We start from the raw sequence: 23,808 nt of genomic DNA on the forward strand, positions 1-23,808 counted from the left end.
TATCTTCTTATAGATTAATGTTTGTGCCGACGGAGTTTTTGGGCGTGTTGACAAGGCTATTTGCATATATTGGCAAAGAACGATGATGTCTAATCTGTCCTCTGATCATGGCATAATGATGATTATGAGAATCTAAAGTTATCAGCCAGTCGTGAACTGCACATTTTCGCATTTATGGTAATGACATTGACACAAGCGAATGACCGAACACTAGTGACACTACTCTAAGAAGGGAGAGAACAAAAAGCTTATAGATCTATTCACGCCTCATCTATCTTCAGCGCATGCGCTATGAGCCGCTTGAACTCACAGCTCAGATCTGACTCGAGCAGTCTTGAGGAGAGAATGTAGGCACGACTCACGCGTGGCTCGACATGCAGAGCCAGGCCATAATATTACGGATAAATGGACAACGACTGAGATATAAGATAAGCGAGTTCCACAACATTGACATAATAGCACTGCCGGTCGCTGAGCTTTGGTCCGTTGCTTTGTTTCTTTTTTCCATTGTGTGAGTACATCGTAGCGCAGGAGCGAGAAGGAAGGTTCTGCCACAATGAAGTATCGTGCTATGCAAACTAGAGGCGTGAGTCCCAGCGATCGGAGCGAGCCGGCCTTGGATCACATGACGAACTAGACAAATAGAAAATCTCTGTGACCATGTTAAAGCATCATCACATCGCAAGAAGCAAATCTGACAAAGTTGACCTCCACTGCGTGAAGTTAGCCCCGCTCAACGGGTTATCGAGTTGGCGCGTAATAAGTATTGAGTTCCTAGTGCACACAAAGAAAGGATGAATAACTCTGCACCGGCACGCCGCAAGGAGAGCAGGAAAATGACATCACAATAGCTGGAAGCTACAACCACGAGTTATGCAGCAAGGCTGCCGGCTCCATGCAACACATTTTCCTACACATACCACAAGTACCATGCAATTCAATGAGCAATATATGTCTTGTGTGCTGTCTCTAGTTTTCGATTCGTTGCTGTGTGGTTTGTTTGTGTGTGTGGGTTCATCTCCTATTCTCCTGTCGTAAATCAATTAATTACCACACAAGCAATTAGGGGCGTGTTCGCTGAGCTGCACCACTGTACAGACTCCCGCACTCTTGGACTAGCATCATATATGGCCTATTACTTGAGCTGCGTCTAATAATCTATATAAATCTTTGTTTAGACCGCTACCCACATCTCAACGTCGAGTCAATGAGCCAGTGCACGCCACATCATTTTTTAGCGCTACTAAATAATAGAAGAAGACAGGCACCCAAGCGATTCGCGTCAACGGCTTTGAGTTGCGAGAACCTGGTCATTGAATGTGTCTCTCTCTTAATAAGCGAGCCACGACGAAGCTAAACCTGACTAGCACACAACCCTCTCGTCTATCATACATTTCTCGCGCAGATCTCTCTTAATCGTATACGAGCTCTACTATTTAGCCAAGCTACACGACCAGTCCACATCGGACTACTAGAGCGTGTCTTTATCATAATAGAGAGAGAGGCCTGCAAATAAAGGTATAAATTGCAAGACGCCTATGGACTACAATTCTCGATAATCTGCGTAGCGTACAAAGCTATTAAATATCGCAGTAAGACTAATAATAACAATAGGAGAGATGCCTATATACTTCATCACTCATCCATCTCTCTTCTCATCTGAGGCAAGCTACACAAATTAAAATATAGAGATAACATTTCATCGCACCCATCGACCTCATCATCAGCAAAGCCTGTTATATGCACTTATCAATTAACGCGATATGAGGAATTCTGAGATACTTATATACACTGTAAGTCTATTTCAATCTGCGCATTTGCGACGCGACACTTGCATCCAAAACACTATCACAGATCAGCGTAAGTTGAGCAACAACTTTACATATATGTACCGCAAAGAACACTAGAGAACAAAGATATCAATGTCAACAGCGAGAGCGCTACCATAATGCGAGATGCAGAGTGCTTTCATTAAAATCCTACTTGTTTGTCTAAACGCCAACAAGCTACATAAAGTCGTAAAATCACACACTTATATACAGTAATCTAATATTATTAATTTTCACAACGAAAGAGTGCATGACATTCTCTATATCTATGTTGCAGCGAGCAATCTATATAAAAAATTTGCTGTATTGCTAGATATTAGATATATATAAATAAATTTCATTCGCTACTATATTTTTATTTACACCAACTTCACGAGCGCTTTTCGCTATTCATATTTGCGCTCCGCCTCGTCATTTGAAAATCCTATTTATTCACATGAGTTGAATCACTATCTATAAAGAATCGAAGAGGAGTGCTCAAACCTTATAGTTTTCGTAGTATCTGTCCACTCTTTTGTTCAATTCAGGACGATTAGCAGTTATTTTGCTATTAATTCTTTTAGATGCCAAATTGATATTAATTTGCTCGATTATATACTATACCATGCACTATTATTAAAACTATATATATTTATTGTGTTCAAATCTGCTGAGCCACTATGAGAACACAATTTTGTTAAACATTGCTAATTGATTGCGATATTCCGCATTGCAGAGCTAGTACACAAACTGTGATTCCTAGTACAAGGAGCAAAACCAAGTGTTGGATGCAACTTAGGTGATTTTAGCAATCATATAGTATTGTTACTGAGAAGCCAGAGATCTCTATATTTCTATATATCGAAAACATGAATTGCGCCTAAAACTATACAATACTAAAATGAATTGTTTACAATTATAGATTCGAATTACTTTAGTCATATTCTGGCTATTTAAGCGAGAAGCTTCAAAATTGATATATTTAAAATTTCTATTTTGCCACTTGAGAGACTTTATCTTGGAGCCTTATTAGCTTATATAAACATTTTTCGTCACACTCTGAATTACAATAATTATATCAATACTAGATTTTTACTATCTATAAGCTTGTAGCAAGACTATCTAATCAAGAGCAGAAAAATCTACTTTATCTACTGGCTGAGCTGCGTGCAGTCAAACTTTTGTCGCCAAATATACAGCAGAAGCATTACCATGTGGGCGGCTATTTGGTGGATGGCAATCGGCATGTAAGTTTCATGCACATACAGTATGTGCTATAAGTTTGTGTATACAGTTGAGTTGCTTGCTTGCAGGACATTGAGCACTGTTACTATCATGGCACCGTCAAGGACTATCCGGGCGCCAGTGCCGCCTTTCACACCTGCAACGGCGTCAGCGGCGTCATTCACATTGGCAACGAGACTTTCGTTATTCATCCGTTCTACGGCGGCGATCTATCGGTAAGTGCTATAGCTATAGCCATATAAGTAATCAAAGCAAAATTGATTGGCAACGCTTTGCAGAAACATCCGCATGTGATTTTCGAGGCACGCACCAAGGCGAACAAAGGTTGCGCCAATTCGGGCAATTTGGACTCTTGGCGTCTGTCGCGTCGCACCAAACATTTGTCCGCCGGCGTGGTGGACGAAGTGCATGCCAATGGAGCTGGACGCTATCGGCGCGACGTGCGCGAGGCAACCAAATACATTGAAACGGCCATCATAGTGGACAAGGCGATGTTCGAGAAGCGCAACGGCAGCACACGGGCGGAGGTAATCCACGATGCCATACAGGTGGCCAACATAGCGGATCTGGTAAGTAGCCTGGACCTAATCATGTGTGTGTGTGTGGTTACCACATGTTGCATGTTTCTCCACAGTATTTCCGCACCTTGAACACTCGCGTGTCCGTGGTCTATATTGAAACGTGGGGCAAGAATCAGGCTGTCATCGATGGCAGCAAGGACATTAGCAAGGCAATATCCAACTTCAATGACTACACTTCAAGGAATCTATTTCAAATTGAACGCGACACAACGCAGCTGCTGACGTAAGTAACCAACCCCCCTCTCTCTTTCTGTCTCTCTCTCTCTCTCTCTCTCTCTGTTAACCCCTTCTATAGCCAATGCCATTCACTAACATTGTTTGCTCTTGCTGTTTCGCCTTTTTCGTTTGTTGATTCTATTTCTCCTTTCACGCTTTGTTTGCTGCTGCTGCAGCGGCGAAACATTCGCTGGCGGCGAGGCCGGCATGGCCGTTCCGGAGACTGTTTGCACACCCCGTGCCGTCGGCATCAGTGTCGATGTGAATGTATACGAGCCACACCTTTTGGCCGGCACCATGGCACACATGATTGGACACAATATCGGCATGGGCCACGACGATGGGCGTAAGTAAACTTTAGAATATTTTCTTCTGAAACATTTGGTCAGCTTGAGTTGAAGTACGCACTTCCCATAAATTTAGCTTAAGTCAAATATTTTCAATTACTTATGATTACCAAAAAAAAAATGCGTAATTACTTGAGTTAATTGCAATAGCATTTTCTTCTTTTCCAATTAATTGTATGTCAACTTGTCATGCATTAGTATATTTATATATTTGCAAAGCTTAATTCAATTAAGCAAAAGTAATTGCAAATAAATCAAACAATTTGTATGTAATCTACAAGCTAAATAATTAATACGCTCATATGCAAAAGTAATTGAACATAATATAAATATTTGGATTGCCTATTGCCAAAAGTAATGAAAATAAATCAAGCAAATTGAAATTAATCTACAAGCTTCAAAGATTATTTTGTTATTTGCATAAGCTTAATGAAAATATGTATTAATTAATTATTATTTAAGCAATTATTTGAATAAGCTTAAAATGCTTAAAATATGTATTAATTATTTTAATTTTAAGCTTATTCAAAGTCTTTTCAAATTGTTTGATTTATTTCAATTACTTTTGGCTCATGCCCAAAGTAATTGAAAATATTATTAAAGCCCTAATAAATAAAATAAAAATCAATTCCTGCATTCTTTTTCATTTATGAAACCAATTTTAATTGAAACGTTAGTTGAGCCTACAAATACAAATATATGCATGAAATTTTAAAGCTAAGCTGCTTCATAAATTTGAAAAATGTATTTTGTCTAGTGCGCACTCTGTGCTCAATTAGCGCTTCAGTGTAACGCTGTGTGCTTCTAATAAACTTTTGCTTTTGTTTATTGTTTGTTCGCTTTTGCAGGCGAGGAATGCTTCTGTCGGGATTGGCACGGCTGCATTATGGCGCAGTCGATAGTTGGGCAGGAGAATGTGCAGCCGTACAAATTTTCCGAGTGCAGTAAAAAGGATTACATCGACGCACTGCGTACTGGCCACGGGCTCTGTTTGCTGAACAAGCCCAACGAGGTGAGTGCAAACACACACACACACACACACATCAATCGATATGCATGCATGTGTGTGTGAAAAATAAAAGCGTCGAGTGGTGTTGCAAAAAGATTCTAAAGAGTTTTGCTGCTGCTGCTACTGCTGCTGCTGTCACCTACAGATCGAGCTGCGTCGCAACTGCGGCAACAAAGTCATTGAGGAGGATGAGGAATGCGACTGCGGCACGTTTGAGGAATGCGCTCTGGATCCCTGCTGCGATGGCATCACATGCAAGCTCAAGTCCGAGGCCCAATGCGCCACTGGCGCCTGCTGTGACCAATGTCGGGTAAGTGCCATACCAATGCGGCATACCAAATCGCACACACACACACGCACACACCTATATTTATGCTAACAAACATACTTTGTGTAGCTGCGACCCAAGGACTACATCTGCCGTGACTCGCACAACGAGTGCGATTTACCGGAGTTCTGCGACGGCCAGGTGGGCCACTGTCCGTCGGATATTTATAAAAAGAACGGCTCGCCATGTGGCCTCAGCAAAACGGGTATTTCAGGTGAGCTATCGAGCATTAATCTCCGTTGCACACTAAGCATATTAACTCATATTATTAGTTAAATTAACTAAATCTTTAAGCATTCGAAACTATATCTAAACTAATTTCAAATTGATTTGCAAACGAATTTGTATGTAACACTTTCTTAAAAATGCAGCTTAGCACTAACTCTAATTAATATTAGTGGAATTCTTAAACTTTACTTAGAAATTCTTAAGCATTTATTTTCAATCAACACTTTTTTTTCAAAAGCAGCTTAACATATTTTAACATTGTTTTGTAGTTATTATAATTTGAGTATATTATAGATATACCATAGTTATAAGCTAAAGTAGATGCTCTCTCTCTCTCTCTAACTTACAGTTTCTCATGACTAAATAGTCAAACTAGTCGAGTCTTGCTTTAGCTAGTTTAGTTTCTTAGTTTAGCACTTTTCATGCCAAATTTTAATATTTAACGCACATAAATTAAAAACAGTTGTTTGCATTCATCTATTTATAAAAAAAACTAAGCGCAAGAATTAAATTTTGAAATTTAAGCTATATCTAGCTTATAGCTTTATTATAACTTTTTAGCTAGCAATATATAAGTTATATATTTCGATTTGTATTTTACTCATTTCTCAGCTCTAAGCTTTGGCATTTATTTATTTATTTTCCTATAGCTAATATAAGTCTATTGTATAATTATATGTATATATAAATATATGAATAGCTTATATAGTTACTACTTTTGCATTCGTCTAGTGTACGTCTTTACGTCTACAAATTTTATTAACTCTCTCTCTCAATCTCTGTACAACTTTCAAGTGCAAAATGCTAACATTTATTTTTTACATCTTTTTTTATTCCAAATAGTAAAAATATTTATATGGCTTGTATACTATTTGCATTCATCTAGTTTTCTTGGACTTGAGTGAACACACACACATTCATAAAGACCCTGACCCTGCCCCTGCACACGCCCCCGCCCTTTTTACAAACTGTCCCCAATAATATAATATATTTTTTTTTTAATCCAACGCAAAGTTTAAATAGCAAACACATTTTTACGATCTATAGCAAGTTCAGCTGCATCAATTCCCCAATTCTGTTCCCCCCGCAGGTTATTGCTTTCAGGGTTATTGTCCAACGCTCTCGCTGCAGTGCGAGGCGATTTGGGGCTACGGCGGCTCCGCAGCGGATCGCCAGTGCTACGAGCAGTTCAACTCGAAGGGCTCCATCAATGGCCATTGCGGTCGCGATACCAACGATCAGTACATCAAGTGCGAGCCAGAGTGAGTGTGTCCCACAGCGTTAATTGCATTAAATTCTTGTTGGAGTCAACTTGTCAACTCAACTCTCTCTCTCTCTCTCTCTCTCTGTCTGTCTGTCATATTCAATTTGTGGTGCAACCAAACAGAAATGTGCAGTGTGGCACGCTCCAGTGCAAGGAGGGGGAACGCCAGCCGGTGAACGATGGCATTGATCAGCTTTACTCGCGCACAATTATCTCCATCAAGGGACAGGAGTACGAATGCAAGTACGTTGAGAGCGTGTAAGGGGGTTGGGTGATTGGGGGGTTGGGGGGTGGAGTGCAGTGCCACTCGAGGCGCTGTCTGTTTTTCATTTTGCGCGTTCTGTTTTTTTTTTTTATGCGCAGAGCGACGAGCGGTCAAGTGGGCTCCAACAGCTATCCGGAGCATGGACTAGTGAAGGATGGCACACCGTGCGGCGATAATTTGATTTGCCTCAACCAAACCTGCGCCAGTCTCTTTCCGCATGTGGACCAAACCAAGTGTCCAACAAACAAGCAGGGTCAAGAGTGCTCAGAACGCGGTGTAAGTTTCTATTTTATTTTCATTTTTCATTTCTGCGCCTTATTTTTGCTCGCTCAAGTGGAAATGGCATGCAAAGCGTGCCACAACTACTTGCCACACAGCTTCAAGTAGCCTACTTACATGCAATTATATATATATATATATATATATAAAATGCAGTAGGCAGTGCCATAAAAGCAAACGCGTTTAAATTCAAACTTTTTCGATATCGAAATAATCATTTTTTCTTATATATAACATTTTAATTAAACACTTTTATAATTTTGTTATGCGTAAGCTACTTAATTGGATTAAGCTGAAATTCGAATTCGAGCTCGAAATATTTAAAGTAACAGCTGACAATTAATTTAGCAGAAAAGTTAGACAACTTTTACGATAAAGAAATAATAATCTTTTCTTATATATAATAATTTAATTAAAGTTAATTAGTTATGCAAAAGCTGCTTAAATTTGTATTAAATTGCAATTCGAATTCGAGCTCGAAGCCTAGAACGGCTGACAAAGTTAGACAACTTTTTCGATATCGAAATAATAATATTTAATTAAAGTATATTATTATATAGGTATGCGTAAGCATGCATTAAGTTTAAATTCGAATTCGAATTTTATATAAGCAACTCTTTAGTTAGTTGCAGCTTAGTTGCTTCTAACGAATGTTTACTGTATTTATATTAACATGCTTGGCACTCGCTGTCGCTCTCTCTCTCCCCCTGCTCCTCTCTCTCTCTCTTTGCAGTTCTGCACGAATGCGAATCGCTGCTTCTGCGATATGGGCTGGGGTGGCTCCGACTGCAGCCAGGTGGTGATACTAACGACGCCAGTGCCGACGGAGGCGCTGCCAACGCCAGAGAATACAATCAAAATGGAGAAGAAAGAGACTCCATATGGTAAGCGACTGCATATGCAATGTTAATTCTCGAATATTTGCCGTATATACATCTATATATACATATATATATATATAACTTTAACTGAAACTCTAATCCTAAGCCTGTGTGTGGAGGGGCAACTGTTAGCAGCCCCAACAACTGACAAAGCTACGTGCCAGCACTTCCCCCAACCCTGCACCCCAAAGCGAAACCCAAGCCTATGTCCCACTCCCAAACCCAAACTCCCAGAACCCCCATCCACTCTGTCGTAGTCTCGCTGTCTCTCTCCCTCTCTCGCTCTCGCTCTCACTCTCAACCTCACTCTTGTATGTCAACATGTAATTCGAACAGTTTGATAATTGATTTGATTTGATTACGATTCGATAACAAGTATGACTCGTATGACAATGGTAATTACAACGGTTGCTAATCTTTAGGCGTATCTCTAGATTCACAACCAAATATAATCTATACATGTTTTTATAAAAGGCTATTCAGTTTCGCTGTTCGCTGTTATATCTGTTTACCAACTATATTTATATATATATATACTTATATACTTATTCATATATGTATTATGTATACAAAATAAGAAAACAACATCAAATCACAAAAAACTAAACTCAATTCATTCAATTCAACGATGCGTTCGATATATACTATAAAATGTTTCAAAACGGGTTTGTTCCAAACTCAATTTCATGCATTTTTCAATAACTTCTAAAAGCCAGGTTGACTCGCTTGATGTGCATGCTGATTGCAACAAAAGCAACAACAACAACAACAACAAAAAATACACAAAAATTCAATTAAACGCTAATGTTCTGGCTTCTTTCTAAAAGCTGCAGTGGAAAATTTAATTGGATTTTGCTGTCTATTTTACTTTTTGCTAATAATCGAATCGAAGCGAATCGAATCGAATCGAGTGTAGTAAAAACTAAAATCAATGTAAACATGCAGCAGCTCTTTTGTTTTAGTTAACTTGTTTAGTTCTCTCGCAATTGGCCTTAATAAAATAGCTTAATACAGTTGTCAGAACATTGAGGCTGTGCAACAAATTTGGTCAAGTTAGAGCTCGACAAATTCTTTGTGGCGCAGTTGATTAATCCAAAAAAAAACGAATGAGAAAAGATTAGAGTATAAAAAAATATAAAAACATTGCAATCAACATTTCCAGGCACCTCTGACCAAAATAGGATCAGCACATTAACCATGGTCATCATTTTAACAGTTATCGTCAAATGTGTCTTCATTAGTTTTGCAACACTGGCCGTTTGCTACAGGTAGAGTACCAAGCAAATCAACAATTCGTTATCATTGCTCATTCAAGCATTCATTCAACACACACACACACACACGCAGTCACAACACACACACACACATACATTCTATACAAATACGCATGCATAGATATTGGAGCTAAGCGCGTTGTCAATAAAAGTCTGAGCGACTTAGGTACAGTTAACGCTGTTGTTCAACTTTGCTCCAAGCACACACACACACATGCATATTGTGTGTGTGTGTGCGTATGCATGTGTAATTGTATGCAGCTGCTTGTTTGTGTTGTAAATCCGTCGTCTTGTGCATCAAGTCGCTACTACTAAATACCTTAGGGCTGCGTTTACTTGTCATCAATCTTCATTTTTTCTTACAAACATTTAAGTTGCGATAACCTGTGTAACAGGCTCAGATTACCAATATCCTAAGGGTCAAAAGTGAAACAGTTTGCGCTAAAGTATTGCCTATTGAATTACCGAGCAGCAGTTCAATCAACTTCAGTTGCCTTTTCTCCTACGCGCACTGCAAGTTGCTGCTCATTCTTATTTTAATTTTTTCCAATCAAACAATTAAAAAAGTTTCATGTTTCATTCACTGCAAGCGAGTAAATGAGAAAACGTTGCACATACAAATTGTTTGTCTGTATGAACAGCAAGATCCCTGCAGCTATTAAAGCTATAGCTATCAAATTTATTGTGTAGCTTGCATTAAACATTTTAAACGTTTTAAGCTGCTAATTTTTAACGCTAGATGGCGCTGCAGTAAAGTTAGCATATGCCAAAGCTAAATTAGCATTAACTTGCGCACTGTTTTCAAGTTGAACAACATTGGGAGTCGAGCAAATTGTTACATAGCTTGATTTCACATTATTATTATTAACGCCTGTCTGTGTGTGAACGTCTGGCAAACGAACATACATACGAAGATATATACTAAGTAGGTCTGTATGACTTTGTATGTGGCTTTGTGTTGATGTTGTGCTTTCTTCATATACTAACTAACTACCTATATACATATGCTATGTATTTGTGTGTGTTGCTTGTGTATATACATATGTAACTCTCTACCTCTTTTGTCTGTGTATGTCTGTAAGTATCAGAAATCTCATGATTGATTTTATTCATTTCGAATTTAACAATTTAATTTTGTTTACAAATTTTGTTTTGACGCACGATCATCATGTTCATGCACATGGAACAATGTGTAAGTTTCATGCCCCCGCTCCCACACACACACACACACATACTAACAAACCAGGCGACTGCAACGGACTTAAGCTCACTATCTGACATTCTGCACGCATAAACTGAGGCCCAGGTCAAGCTTTGGTTTAAAGACAAAGCTTTTAAAGGCTTTGCTAACTGCGCCCACCCACCAACTCACCAAACTTACCAAACACACATACACACACACACACATATGTGTTTGTATGTGTAAAACGAAGTTTTTTAATCAGACATGTTCGAAATTCTCATTTAGCCGTGAACTATTTTATGCACTGCAGTTCGTTCTGCATACATTCATGCCACACATGTACACACAGTTAAGATTAAAGCTCAAGCATACACACACATACAGTGTTTGTCTGTATATGTGTGTGTGTGTATATAGTAGGTATAGCTTAAAAGAGAGAGTCATAGTCAAAAAGTTGGCTGCATAGCACAGCTCGGATTACCATTGTCATCGACTGGATGTTGCCAAAAAAAAACAAAAAAAATAAATAAAAGAACTAAAAGTATATATAAAATTTTGTAACCACCATAAATAGCGCAAACCACCAAAAATTCTAACCACAAAATCTCTAAAAAAAAAAAAAACAAACAGCGCAAACACAAAAGTAAAAGGTTCAGGCGCAACTGTGAGCAGACCCCAGCAGAAGAATCAAATGCATATATATACATACTATAGTGTTATTAATATTAAGTAATCAATTTTCAGTGCGTGTGTGTATGTATGTATATGTATGCATATACATACTTATGGTACTTAAAACTAAAAACTATGGCAACCAGCAACTTGTTTCGGAGTCTTACAGTGTTGCCTCTTCTTGTGTGCTGAGGCCTTAGCCTGAGGCAGTTGTAATGAATACAAAATGTTATTTGTTTGCTTTGTTTATTTGTTTGTTTTCTTTCTTACGGCTGAACTGCACACTCTTCACTGCAATAAATGATAACGACGATAAACTACACTCCCAACGCCCCCATGAAAACCCCAAGAAAAAAGAATGAACTGGTAACCAACAACTACAACTACAACTTTAAAAAAAAAAAAAAAAAAACTAATGAATATAACTGATAACCAAAAACAATTACTACATGGCGTATGCGTAATATTGTACATATGTCACACACACACACACACACACACACACACAAACGTATACACACACACACACACACTCGTCACACACTCATGCACACAACTTGCTCTTCAAATGCAACCGGCTATACTTAACTCGTATAGAGAACTACCACGGCTCAAATACAGTGTTCCTAGTCGGTGTTCTAATGTCAGTTGTAGGGTTCGTTTTTATAACATTCACCTTGATGGCATTGTGCTACAGGTCAGTTGTAGTACATAGAAACTTCTCCCTGTGTCTGAGGTTAGTTGAAAAGAAGTAATGAAAAAGCCAGCTCTAAATACAAATACAAATTTACAACAAACTACAAGCAAAAAAAATACAAAATTTGTGCTGTCAAAAGCAACAAAATACAAAAAAACACTAACAAAAAGAATTGAAAAAGAAAATATGCAAAAATTCTTTAAACAATATATATATATATTAATTTCAATTTCAATTAAAAGCTTCATTTGTATTTCGTTGCGCTAACTTTGAAATATTTTACGTTTAATTTATTTACTTAAAAATTTATGAGTCGTAGTCGCACGTGCATTTAGATTAAAATATTAAATACATAATATTTATGCTTTGCTTATTCATTTTGATTTATTACGCATTTGTTTAAAGAATTTATTACACTGCACAAAAACAGACAAATGTTTGAATACATATAAGCTATTATTTTTTATTAACATATTATCATTTCATTAACAATTTTACTTTGTATGTATGTTTAACAAATACTTAGCATGTTTTAGTTGAGCTTTAGCTTTAGCTTACCCGCATGCTTTGATATATATATGTGTGTATGCGCATATATATATTTGCGCAACTGTATGAGAGTGAATATTCTCGTTAAACTTCATACCGAAACAAAATTCACGCATATAGAGTTAGTTAGTTAGTTACTTTGATTAATTTGTTTTCTTATTCAAGCAAAAATTTTGAAAACACTTTAAACTGTTGGTCCTTAGGTTAGTTTTGCAAACCAAAAACAAAAAAAAGTCTGATTTATATTTGATCTGAAAATATTGTGCAGCAGGTATTTATCGATAAATACTTGTTGGCGCAATCTGGCAACCTTGTGCTTCAATTCGATTCTCGAAAAACGACAAATGTGATATATGCATGACAGTGAGAGAGCACAAGCGCACCCACTGTTGAGGGTCCTTAGACATTCATAATGCAGGCTCGTAGTTAATTTTTAGATACGCATAATCTTATCAGATCTTAGCTTATACTATACTCTAACTACTTATATATATATGCATTCTATTTATGATTTTGGTTTCCTTTGAACAACATACTTAGCCAATTTATTCTATACTATACTATACTATATAGCACCGATTATGTTTTATTCTGATTAATTGTTACCGAAACAAAAAACCAACCAAGCAAATAAAAAATATAACAAAATAAATCACAACGATTTGAATGAAAGACCATGCAAAATGAAATGGCAATTGTGGTCAGAGAGCCGAGCCGAGCGTCGATGAACGTGAACTTGTTGACTATTTTCATTACTACTTTTGTTCAGTTTAGTCTTTCCAAACTAATAATAACAATAAAAAACAAATCCAACAACATGTTAAAAGTACAAAAACAACCTATAAATAAAATACTTATACTTATATATACATAAATACAATTTCAACAATGCCACATCCATTAATGTTAGATTAACAGTGCCATTCCATAAATAGAATGCAGCCCCTGACACACACACACACATACACAGACACAGCTTTTGAAAAATTGCACAACCAACAAACCAACAAACACCCCGCCCCCCCAGCCATTCGATCGCTTACTTGCAGCCCAAAGCCAAACGTTTGAAGAACCTTTTCAAAAAAAAAAAAAACAACAACAACAATGAAAGAAAGAAAGAAACTACATACGTATTGTAGGTTGTACAGCAAATTGACGATACTTGTATGTTATCGATAAATTGCTGTCAGTGCGCTGAATTCAGAATTCGGTTATTGCAGTTATCTGTTTTGTGCTTAGGGACCAACATAGACGAAACTGACTTTGAGTTCTGGTGGTGCTTTCTGCTGAGTGAGCCACAACATGTTTTGATCGGTTTATCGATACATGCAACTGTACTAACTACTCGTACATACTAACTAACCGAAATGAGTATGTGCTCGTATTATGTACATACAATAAAAAAAAAACACTCACACACACACACACACACAGCAACACACACAGAGCAACACTAACATTAAACACAACTGTAACTATTAACTATAACATATACTACTATATATTAAGCAATATATATTTTATTTTCTGTGTGTGCGTTCGAATTCAATTGTGTATGTGCATCATTGTTATCGATAAACAAACACTTGAGTGCAGCCCCGGCCCGAGCGCGCTCTTTTCAATTTCAATTTTAAATTAAGTGCATCGTTCACAGGGCTCAAAGCACACTCTGGACACACCAAGCCCACAAAAACCAAAATTCATTTCAGCTCTTACAACATGCTCAGCCACTTACACACATGCGCACACGCACACGCACATATTTGTACAAGCATGTATGTATCTGTGTGTATAATTAGTCTTTATTGCAGTCAGTCAACAAGGCCAAAGCCTCAAAGCCTTGGCTCTGCATAAACAGACTCGACTCGCATCAATTGAACTGCCATAGCTTTGCACACACACACACACATATATGTTGTGCGTGTGTGTGGGCGTGCGTGTTTGCAGTCTTTTGAAAGCTGAAAGCGGAAGCTGCTGCTGATGGGATATTGCAATACTATTTATTAAAAACAAGTGTAGCATACTTTGCCGGGCAGCCAAATGTCAGCCTAGGCTGCAAAGCCAAAGCCAAAGCTGAGCTGAGTAACGCCCTCATGCAAACAACAGCGTCCCGTCCATGTCGCTTTGGTAATTTTTATTTTGTTTACCATTGACGCTGCTGCCTGCTGCTGCTGCTGCTGCTTCGCAAATGTAAATAAAGCGTCTCCAAAATGCTTAAAGTTCGAACAAAAATTTATGATTTTTATTACATTTCTGCCTTTTCTTTGTTTTTTTGTGTGAAGTGAAGCTGTAAGCTTATTGCTAGCAAACTGAATGTCAAGTCTATTGTTGAAATACCGAGAATTACTGTTGCCATGGCTAAGCAGCATTCATGCATTTGCAGTTATGTGTTGCGATAATCAAACTCGGTCCAGGCAGGACATTTCCGCGTTACTCAACTGCAGCTCCGCACCGCACAGCTCCGCTCTGCTCTGTGTCTGTCTCTGGTTATGTAAAGCGCTTGGACAGCAATTGATGCAATGCAATGCGAATAGGCAGTGCTAATTGCTTTTCCTGTTTATGTGTGTGTGTGTGCGTCACACACTCTGTGCGCTGAGTATTGAGCCATTGACATCGACGCAGGCCAATGCATATTTGTAAGTGGCCGAAGCATTTTGTGCACATTTTCCATTTGACCATGAGGCGAACCACAGAAACCACAAGAAAACTGTACATAGACACACACAGCTAACCTTGAACACCTAAAAATAAAAAGAGCTAAAAGAATCATTACCAAGGTGCTAGGGCAATGGGACACAAGGTGACAAGTTCAACATTTACTATCGCATACTTTCAATTTCGATTTCAATTTCAATTTCGATTTCTCATACATGAATGACGTCATTTGTTTATGCATTTATACGTATGTACATAAGTTTCCTTACATTAAAAAATATACAGAGAGACATACCTTACTTATATTTGTATATTTATGGATTGGATTGGATTGAATTTTGAGTTCTCTCTTTTCGGTTTTCGTTTCTATTCGTGGCACTCTAAGTGTGTGTGTGTTTTTCTTAATTAACAACAACAACAAATTACATACATACCGTTATACCAATATTCATTTGCAGTTGCAATTTAACAAATTTAACAATTTTCGTATCTATGTATGTATGTGTGTATTTTGTTTTCTCGTAATTAACAAACTAACAAACTTGAACATATTCCAAAATTCTTTATGTGGCACTTTGTTTTTACTTTTTTCCACACACAAATTGTACAAAAAACACACCAAAAAAATAAAACAACTACAAGCAATTATATGACATTTTATTAATCAATAAATTTCATTCATAACCTTTCGTTTCCTAAATAACTACAACAACAATTACTACAACAACAACAACAACTACTACTACTACAACAACAACAATGACAATAAACGTATAAAAAAAAATTAATATATATTTGAAAAAAAATCTGTTTTATGTGCTCCCAATGTGTGCACACACCCAATAACTGATTGTATGAATGTATGTCTGTCTGTCTGTCTGTCTGTCCGTCCTGTGGTGTCTATGTGTGTGTGTGTGTGTGTGAATGTTAATTTGTTGGGTGTGTGTATACGCCCTGTCTACACCATATGTCTATGTATATACTATATATCTATCTCGACTGACTGTATCAACCAACCAAACCAATCAATCAATCAACTAACCAATCAATCAATCAATCAATCAATCAATCGATCATGCCACACACAACGCAACGATCTTGTGTATAACAATGCAACAATAACATTTAATAAATTATATAACTCATACGCACCATTAAACGCAACAACAAACAACAACAACAATTCGATTAAACATATGTACATACGTATGTATACGCCCTGTGTGCATACCAAACCAACAACAACTACAACAAACATCTCTCTATACATGGTATATAATTAAAATATATATAACAATACAACAAACACATAACAACAACTACAACAACTACAACAACTACAACAAACTACAACTACAACCACAACTGACGCCGTTATCAATTGAACATGATAATAAAAATACGTGTAGACGCAAGACAACGACCCTTAAATATGATGCGCCCTTCTCCAAGAAACCAATGCCCAAAGGCTACGGCGGCGCAGCCACAGCGCCCAATCATCATTCCGTTGAGGAGGTATCTCTAGATGGATCCAGCAAATTGGTTTACGCCAATCAGGCAGGCTTCAGGTAAGTCTAACCCTCCCACCCACCCCACACCCATAGACCACAACGCAAATGCATTTGCAATATCTCAATCATTACACGCTTATTAATTTGCCATCAACTTTGCATGGCGACACACACACACACACACACACAACTTCTAATCGAATATGGTTTTTGCAACAATTTACCTACCCCCTTTGCCCACCCCAACAGGGACAAGAACATGCACGGACGTCGCTATACAACGGGTGGTGAGGATGATCAATCACATGCAGGTTAATAAAAGCCAAAAACAAAAATATACAAATCAATTACTACAACTCTAATGTAATTCATAACCAGCACACACACACACGCACACGCACGCACACACACAAGCACAAGCACAAGCTTATACATATTTAATATTATTATATATACTTGAGTACATAGGTATACTAAACTAAACATAAGTAATTGACGTTAATTAATACATAGAATGCGTACTTCAGTGCTCGTTGCTGTTTACCGTTATTACACACACATACAAACACACAGACACACACACACGCATATGTATTTGCATCATTTGTTGTAGTCTTTAAGCTGCTAGTTTGCCTTTATACACGCATATACACACACACACAGACACACAATACTAACTAATTAAGTAGTTTCATTCGCTGGCAGGCCTTACTCAAAGGAATTTGCTTAATTAAGCTTTACTTACTACTTCTGCATTTATTAAATATGACAATCTTTTTTTTTATTATGCTCGTCTCTCGCTCAAAGTGTGCGTGTGTATCTCTGTGTGTCTGTGTGTGTATCAATAACATGCGCGCTGCTGCATTTCTCTAGAGCTACACACACACACACACAGCGAGCCGACAATTTGTAATTGTATTAATCAAATTATTTTACATTTACATTTATTTAAGTTTTGCAATATCCAATTATGAGTTACTCTTTTTTCGTTTGTAACAAATTGCTGAAAAAAACGTTGCATACGTTTGCGCGTAATATTTGTAATACCCCGCCCAAAAATGTATGCTTTATTTAATTAAACTGAAATTGCTGCCCCAAACGACAGAAATGCTGCTGCACTGCACCATGGGCATTTTGGCCAGATTTTTTTTATTATTTTTTTTGGCTGGCAATAATTTAAATTGAGTTAAAACATGCAGCGCAACAAATTATTGAGTTGGCGGCCATTTGTACGTGACATTTAAGCAAATTAAGCGTAAATAGCGTTGCCAATCAAATAAAATGTAGCATATTTATGAATATGGCTGCAAATATAGTTGCGGCCAGCAAGCTTCCAACTAATTTATATTTTAATATAATACAAGCTGCTTTAACTTAATACAAACAATTCGCTTTGATTTGCCCATAGTGCAATGTTTAATTTGAACACAACATTGAATGACAAGTGAAGTGAAGCGAAAATATCACAACTAATGCATCAAGACATTGCTCTCTCTGCAAAATACAAATATTAACAATTTTAATCAATGTTAAGTGAACTGTTAGTTTGTAGCTGCCATTTTGCCATTATATGCAGCAAACGGAAAATTGACAAAGTTAATTTGTAAAATCATTGAACAGACTGAAATCAAACGCATGTACATAGCTCGCCTGGCACTTTTAGTTTAATAATTGGTTTCCACGAAATAAATTTTTAGTGCAATATTAATTTGCTCAAGCAAATGTTGAGCATTGCATAGCTAATTGCAGACTTTTGCATAAATGTATAAGATTATCCGATTTCAATAAGCTTGAAGACAAAACAAACATATATCGATTTAATTGTTAAAGCAAAGCTGTTGGGCTGCTAATAATTAAAGAGCAGCAAGCAACTCACTTGACTTGTTTTCAAAGTTCAAACAAAGTGCGCAGCATTTAGCTTTTCAGTTTGTTATATAATTTAAATCTAGAGTATTATACTTTTCGCTTAGTGCTCGTTTGTAAATTAGCCCACAAAACAAGACAAGACAAACTTCATTCTATTCTATGCAGTTGCTTATTTTATAAACTTATGAACTTAAAGCTTCGCTAGTCGACAATAGCGAGTAGCATGTTGAAGAAGAAGAGAAAAAAAAAAACACAAAAACCTGCAATTGCAACTGCTTTGGGACAAAAGGACAAAAGAAAAGCAAAAAGCAAAAAGCAAAAAAAAAAACAAAAATATATTTAAATAGGCTTAAGGCAGTTTAAGGTCTTGCTTACTGTGTGTGTGGCACTCGTAACTCTTTCTGACTAGCGCACTCTACTCTACTCTACTCTGTATATTTTTCTCTCTCTCTCTCTTTCTATTTTTAACTATATAATGTTCTCTCTCTCTCTTCCACGCTGAGCTTCGCACTCGGCACTGGCTTCTGTCTGACTCTACAACATTTGTATGTTCTTTTGCATGTTCGACTCGACGCTGGGGCCGAAGCAGAGAAGGGCATTCTGAAGAAGCACGGCTATGGACTGGTGCACGGCGAGCAGCTGAAGGACAAATGGTGCGACGATAGCCAGTCGGACAATCTGGAGCTGATCACACAGGACGGCACACAGGCGTCGACCATTGGCGGCGCTGCCGCCTCCGAGGTGGAGCGCACACTCAAATCGTTGAATGGCTACCATGAGGACATATTGGAGGCGCTGCGCAATGCCGCCTCGCATCGCGGCACGGGCACCGGCAACACGCCCGTCGGCAGCGGCAGCTTGAGCGAGGAAATGCTGCGCAAGACGCTGCAGGAGTGCGGCAGTGCCGCTCAGCTGGCCTACGCTGCGGAGCCCTACAAGCGCGCCAGCGGCTCCAAGTCCAGTTCGCGTGAGAACATTTGCGACAGCAATGCAGCGCATGCAATTCTGCTGGACGGCAGCGGCTCGGCCTTGGGTGGTCTGTCGCTGGGGCCGGATATGCGTGGCGTGGGCGGCAGCGGCGGCGGCGGCGGTCTGGCCTCCATGACGTCAATGGGCCATGGCAGCGCTTTGTTGCATCATCATCGCTCGCAGCATCAGTTGCATCAACCGGGCGGCATGTCGCTGCAGCAGCAGCAGCAGCAACAGCAGCAGCAGCAGCTGCAGGCAACGCTGGATGATGATGATGCACCGTCGACTGGACCGCTGCGTATACGTAATCTGGAGGATCTTATCAGGCAGCTGGAGCATCACTCGTCGCGTCACATGAGTCCCAGCGGCTCCGAGGATATTCGCATGTCGGAGACGGAGGCCGATCGCCACTATAGATTAGATAGTTCCGCCGCTTGTAGTGAGTCCTCGCAAGGGTTAGTCTCGCTCTCGTATTTATAACAATTAATTAATTTATTAATTCCAATCAATTTAATTCGATACGTATCGAGTCCGACAATCCCGCTGACAACGCTTATCATGCATAGCAATTTAACATTTATGTTGCATACCACTCACACACACACACACACACATACACAGACAAAAAATTAGTTTGACTTAGCGTAGGACTTACTCGTAACTCGTAATGCGTTTACTCGTTACTCGTTACTCTTAGCTGCTGGTCGCCAGCACTTAACTAACTTTATGAAAATGCTTGACTTATAATTTGTATTCTCGTATTTATATATATATATATATATATCTACTATATATAACCCGATAACTGTAGCTGTCCAATTGCTTCTCAACTTAGCTCGTACTCTCGCTACTCTTACAACGGCTTACAACATACGAACTCACACACACACACACACACACACAAACACAGTTAAAAAAATGAAAGTACAGCTTGTTTGCAGCAATTTAAAACGAGAGCTCTCTAGCCAAAGCAACAACATTTCTATTCGCATTTCTTACAGGCTTCAGACTGGAATATCTTGTGTGATAAAGGTTGGTTGCCCCCTTCCACCCACATAGGCGTCTAGCCACGCCCACACACTCACTCTAACTCTTAAGCTAGTTCCCAAACAAACAATCAAACAAAAAAAAAAATGAAACCACAACTAAGCTTAACCGGGATTACCTAATAGCTCTCAGTTATGCCAATGACACAAACACTCAACAAGCCACTCTCGCTCTCTCTCTCTCTCTCTTTATAGTTAGTTACACACACATATACACACACATACACAACCCATTCACATATACATTTTGATTACATATTACATTCATTTAAATGCATTCATACTTTACACACAGACAGCAGCAGCAAACGTTGGCAGATTGTTTAAAGTTTCGCCTCTGGGCAATTCGATTTGCAAATATTTATATTTTCTGTATGATTTAAAAAATGTTCACAATAATTGCTCCTGTACTTACTGACAATATTTTGTTTATTTTTAAATTTTATTTATTTATTTGCTGCAAGCAAATTGCAGTAAAAAAATGCGTTGCAATTTTAACCACTTTTGACGACTGAATTGAATGCAATTGGCCGGGACAAGTTGCAAACGACTCGACTGCATAGCTCTGAAATATTTTAATTTTTATTTTAATATTCTCTTTTGTTTTTTGAAGAGTCACAGCATGCGGCATTCGCATTCGCAATCGCATTGTCTCTGATTCGCTCTCATTTTCAAATTCCGGTGTCTGCGGTGTCGGTGTCGGTCTCGGTCGCTCGTTGTTGCCTCCTCATTGTCTCTCTCTCTCGCTCATTGTCCTCGTCACATTGTTCGTTGCTCGTTTGCTTTTGTGGCATTTTATCGTGCGCTTTGCATTTGATTCTGTTTTTGATTTGTTTCTTTCCCAAAAATTTGTTGTTTCGTCATCACCAGCTCAAATCAGCAAGCCGCTCAATCTCAGAAAACCGCTACAATACACCCGTCTTACAGCAGCCGTTGCCGGCCCCGCTCTGACGAGGACGCTCGCTTTGCCTACGGCGGCCGCTATCGCCAGCCGGCGCCGACCGGCCGCCACACAACGCATCAGTCGCATTCTCCGCATGCATTTGGCCACCATACACACCATTCGCACGCCCATGGACATGCCACCCATGGTCCACACTCATCGCACCACTCGTCGCATACGCACCTGCACCAGGATGACGAGGGCATCTACGAGAGCGCCGACCATCATGAGCGCGGCGGCCTAGACGCGCGACTCGATCCGCAGGAGACGCCCGAGAGCGAAAGGTAAGTGTTCACGACACAGTCACAGCTAACGCCACCACCACCACCACCACAACCACCACAACCAGCACCACCAAAGCTCTCACTCACACCCTCAAGCCTCAAGCCGCTTTCTTCTCCCTTGTTTTGAGAGTTCTGTCCAAAAGGGGTTCATGGCTTTGGGGCGGGTACCCAAGGGTTCTCCAGGACTTCTCTTTCTAACCTAAAATTCCCTTCATAATTTCTAAAACTATCTGATATCCGAGTCAAATCTAATGAGTTCTCAAATTGAATTTATAATAATAATTATTTCAAATTCAAATTATTCCCATATTACTATATGTATATGTTTTGAGGTTAGCTTTAAGTATTGTGGGTGGGTAACTGACATTTTTCGGTTCGGTGTGTGTTTTTTTTTTCTTTAATGCACAAGCCCGAATTCCGATTTCCAGTCCAGCCCCAAAATGTGTTCCAAAGTCCTGCTGAGTTCCCCTTGTGTTCTTACCATGTACCGTTGTTCCTGTTACGATTATTATTTTCTAGTGATGACTTTATTCAAGCTCAACAACAGTTAGCCCGGTGGGCGAGTGAGGATGTGGTATCCGTCGTGGTATTGGACCAGCCGCAATCCGGCACAATGTCGGATTCCCAACCATCCAGCGGCGTCGGACCCATGTCGGTAGCTACAACGAACAACGTTATACACCAACAGCATCCGCACCAGCACCACGGCGATCATCCATCCTCCGCATCGGCAGCAGCGGCGGCGGCGGCAGCGGCAGCCAGCAACAACTCTACTATAATGGGGGGTATGGGACTCGTGCCAAATGGTATAAATGTAAGTCAGAGGGACTACTACCCCTCGCCACCCTCAACGGAGACGGAAAGCAGTGGAAGTGTTATCCAGCCAGCTACGCGCCGCACACTTCAATCGCAATCGGGCGACACGCAATCCTTAAGCCAGCAGCAGCTGCAGCTACATCAACTCCAATTGCATCAACATCAGCAATATCAGCAGCATCATCAAGCGCAGCAGCAGCATCAATCAGTCGATACCAGCAGCAGCAACAACAGTCAATCCGGACAAATAATCGAGAATGGCTGCTACCCGGAATATAAGCATTGACAGTTCAAAAGGCTCTAGCTTCCTCTACTACTAACAACAGCAGCAACATTAACAACAACAACAACAGCAATCCCCCCAGCAACAGCAACAGCAGCAGCAGCAGTGACAACTTTAATCTCTGTTCTGACAACTTGCAGCAAGATGTGAGGCAAGTGTTAGCATTATAATCGTATGATTCAGTGTTTAGACTCCACAAATATTACAGTTCTCCCACAAAAATACTGAGCATTAGATTAAAAACTCAAGCAAGCAGACAAAAAATAAATAAAAACAAGAGTAAAGTAAAACCAAGAAACAAAAAAAAAAATGAATAAAATAAACATAAACATAAATGTAAATGTAAATGCAAATTGTAAGCAAAGTGAATATTTCAAAGATACGATACACTAGAGCACATTACTTCCCCCCCCCCCCACAAAAAAAAAACAAAATAAAAAAAAACACACAATACGCATTACATATTATGCACACATACATACAAACATAGCTAAATACGTAACGAGTATTTGAACAAAATGTTAAATTGAAAAGTTAACAGTAATGTTGTTAAGCAGCAAGCCTCATCAAATTGTTACACACACACACACCACACATTGACAACATCAT

At 39.0% G+C, this 23,808-nt stretch overlaps 1 protein-coding gene across 1 annotated transcript; it reads left to right on the plus strand.

Moving 5' to 3' along the window:
• Positions 1–1,763: 1,763 nt before the first annotated feature.
• Positions 1,764–23,610, plus strand: LOC108605365. Its single transcript, XM_033294383.1, has 19 exons — positions 1,764–1,793; positions 2,915–3,055; positions 3,122–3,268; positions 3,332–3,622; positions 3,688–3,857; positions 4,027–4,196; positions 5,046–5,209; positions 5,352–5,516; positions 5,604–5,748; positions 6,853–7,024; positions 7,150–7,269; positions 7,390–7,567; positions 8,304–8,454; positions 12,178–12,277; positions 16,891–17,049; positions 17,242–17,303; positions 19,448–20,282; positions 21,801–22,100; positions 22,620–23,610. Exons 1-19 carry the CDS (start codon positions 1,764–1,766, stop codon positions 23,200–23,202), a joined length of 4,083 nt encoding a protein of 1,360 aa, XP_033150274.1. The 3' UTR covers positions 23,203–23,610.
• Positions 23,611–23,808: the final 198 nt, after the last annotated feature.

The sequence above is a fragment of the Drosophila busckii genome, chromosome X, assembly GCF_011750605.1.
Source record: "Drosophila busckii strain San Diego stock center, stock number 13000-0081.31 chromosome X, ASM1175060v1, whole genome shotgun sequence".
NCBI lineage: Eukaryota > Metazoa > Arthropoda > Insecta > Diptera > Drosophilidae > Drosophila > Drosophila busckii.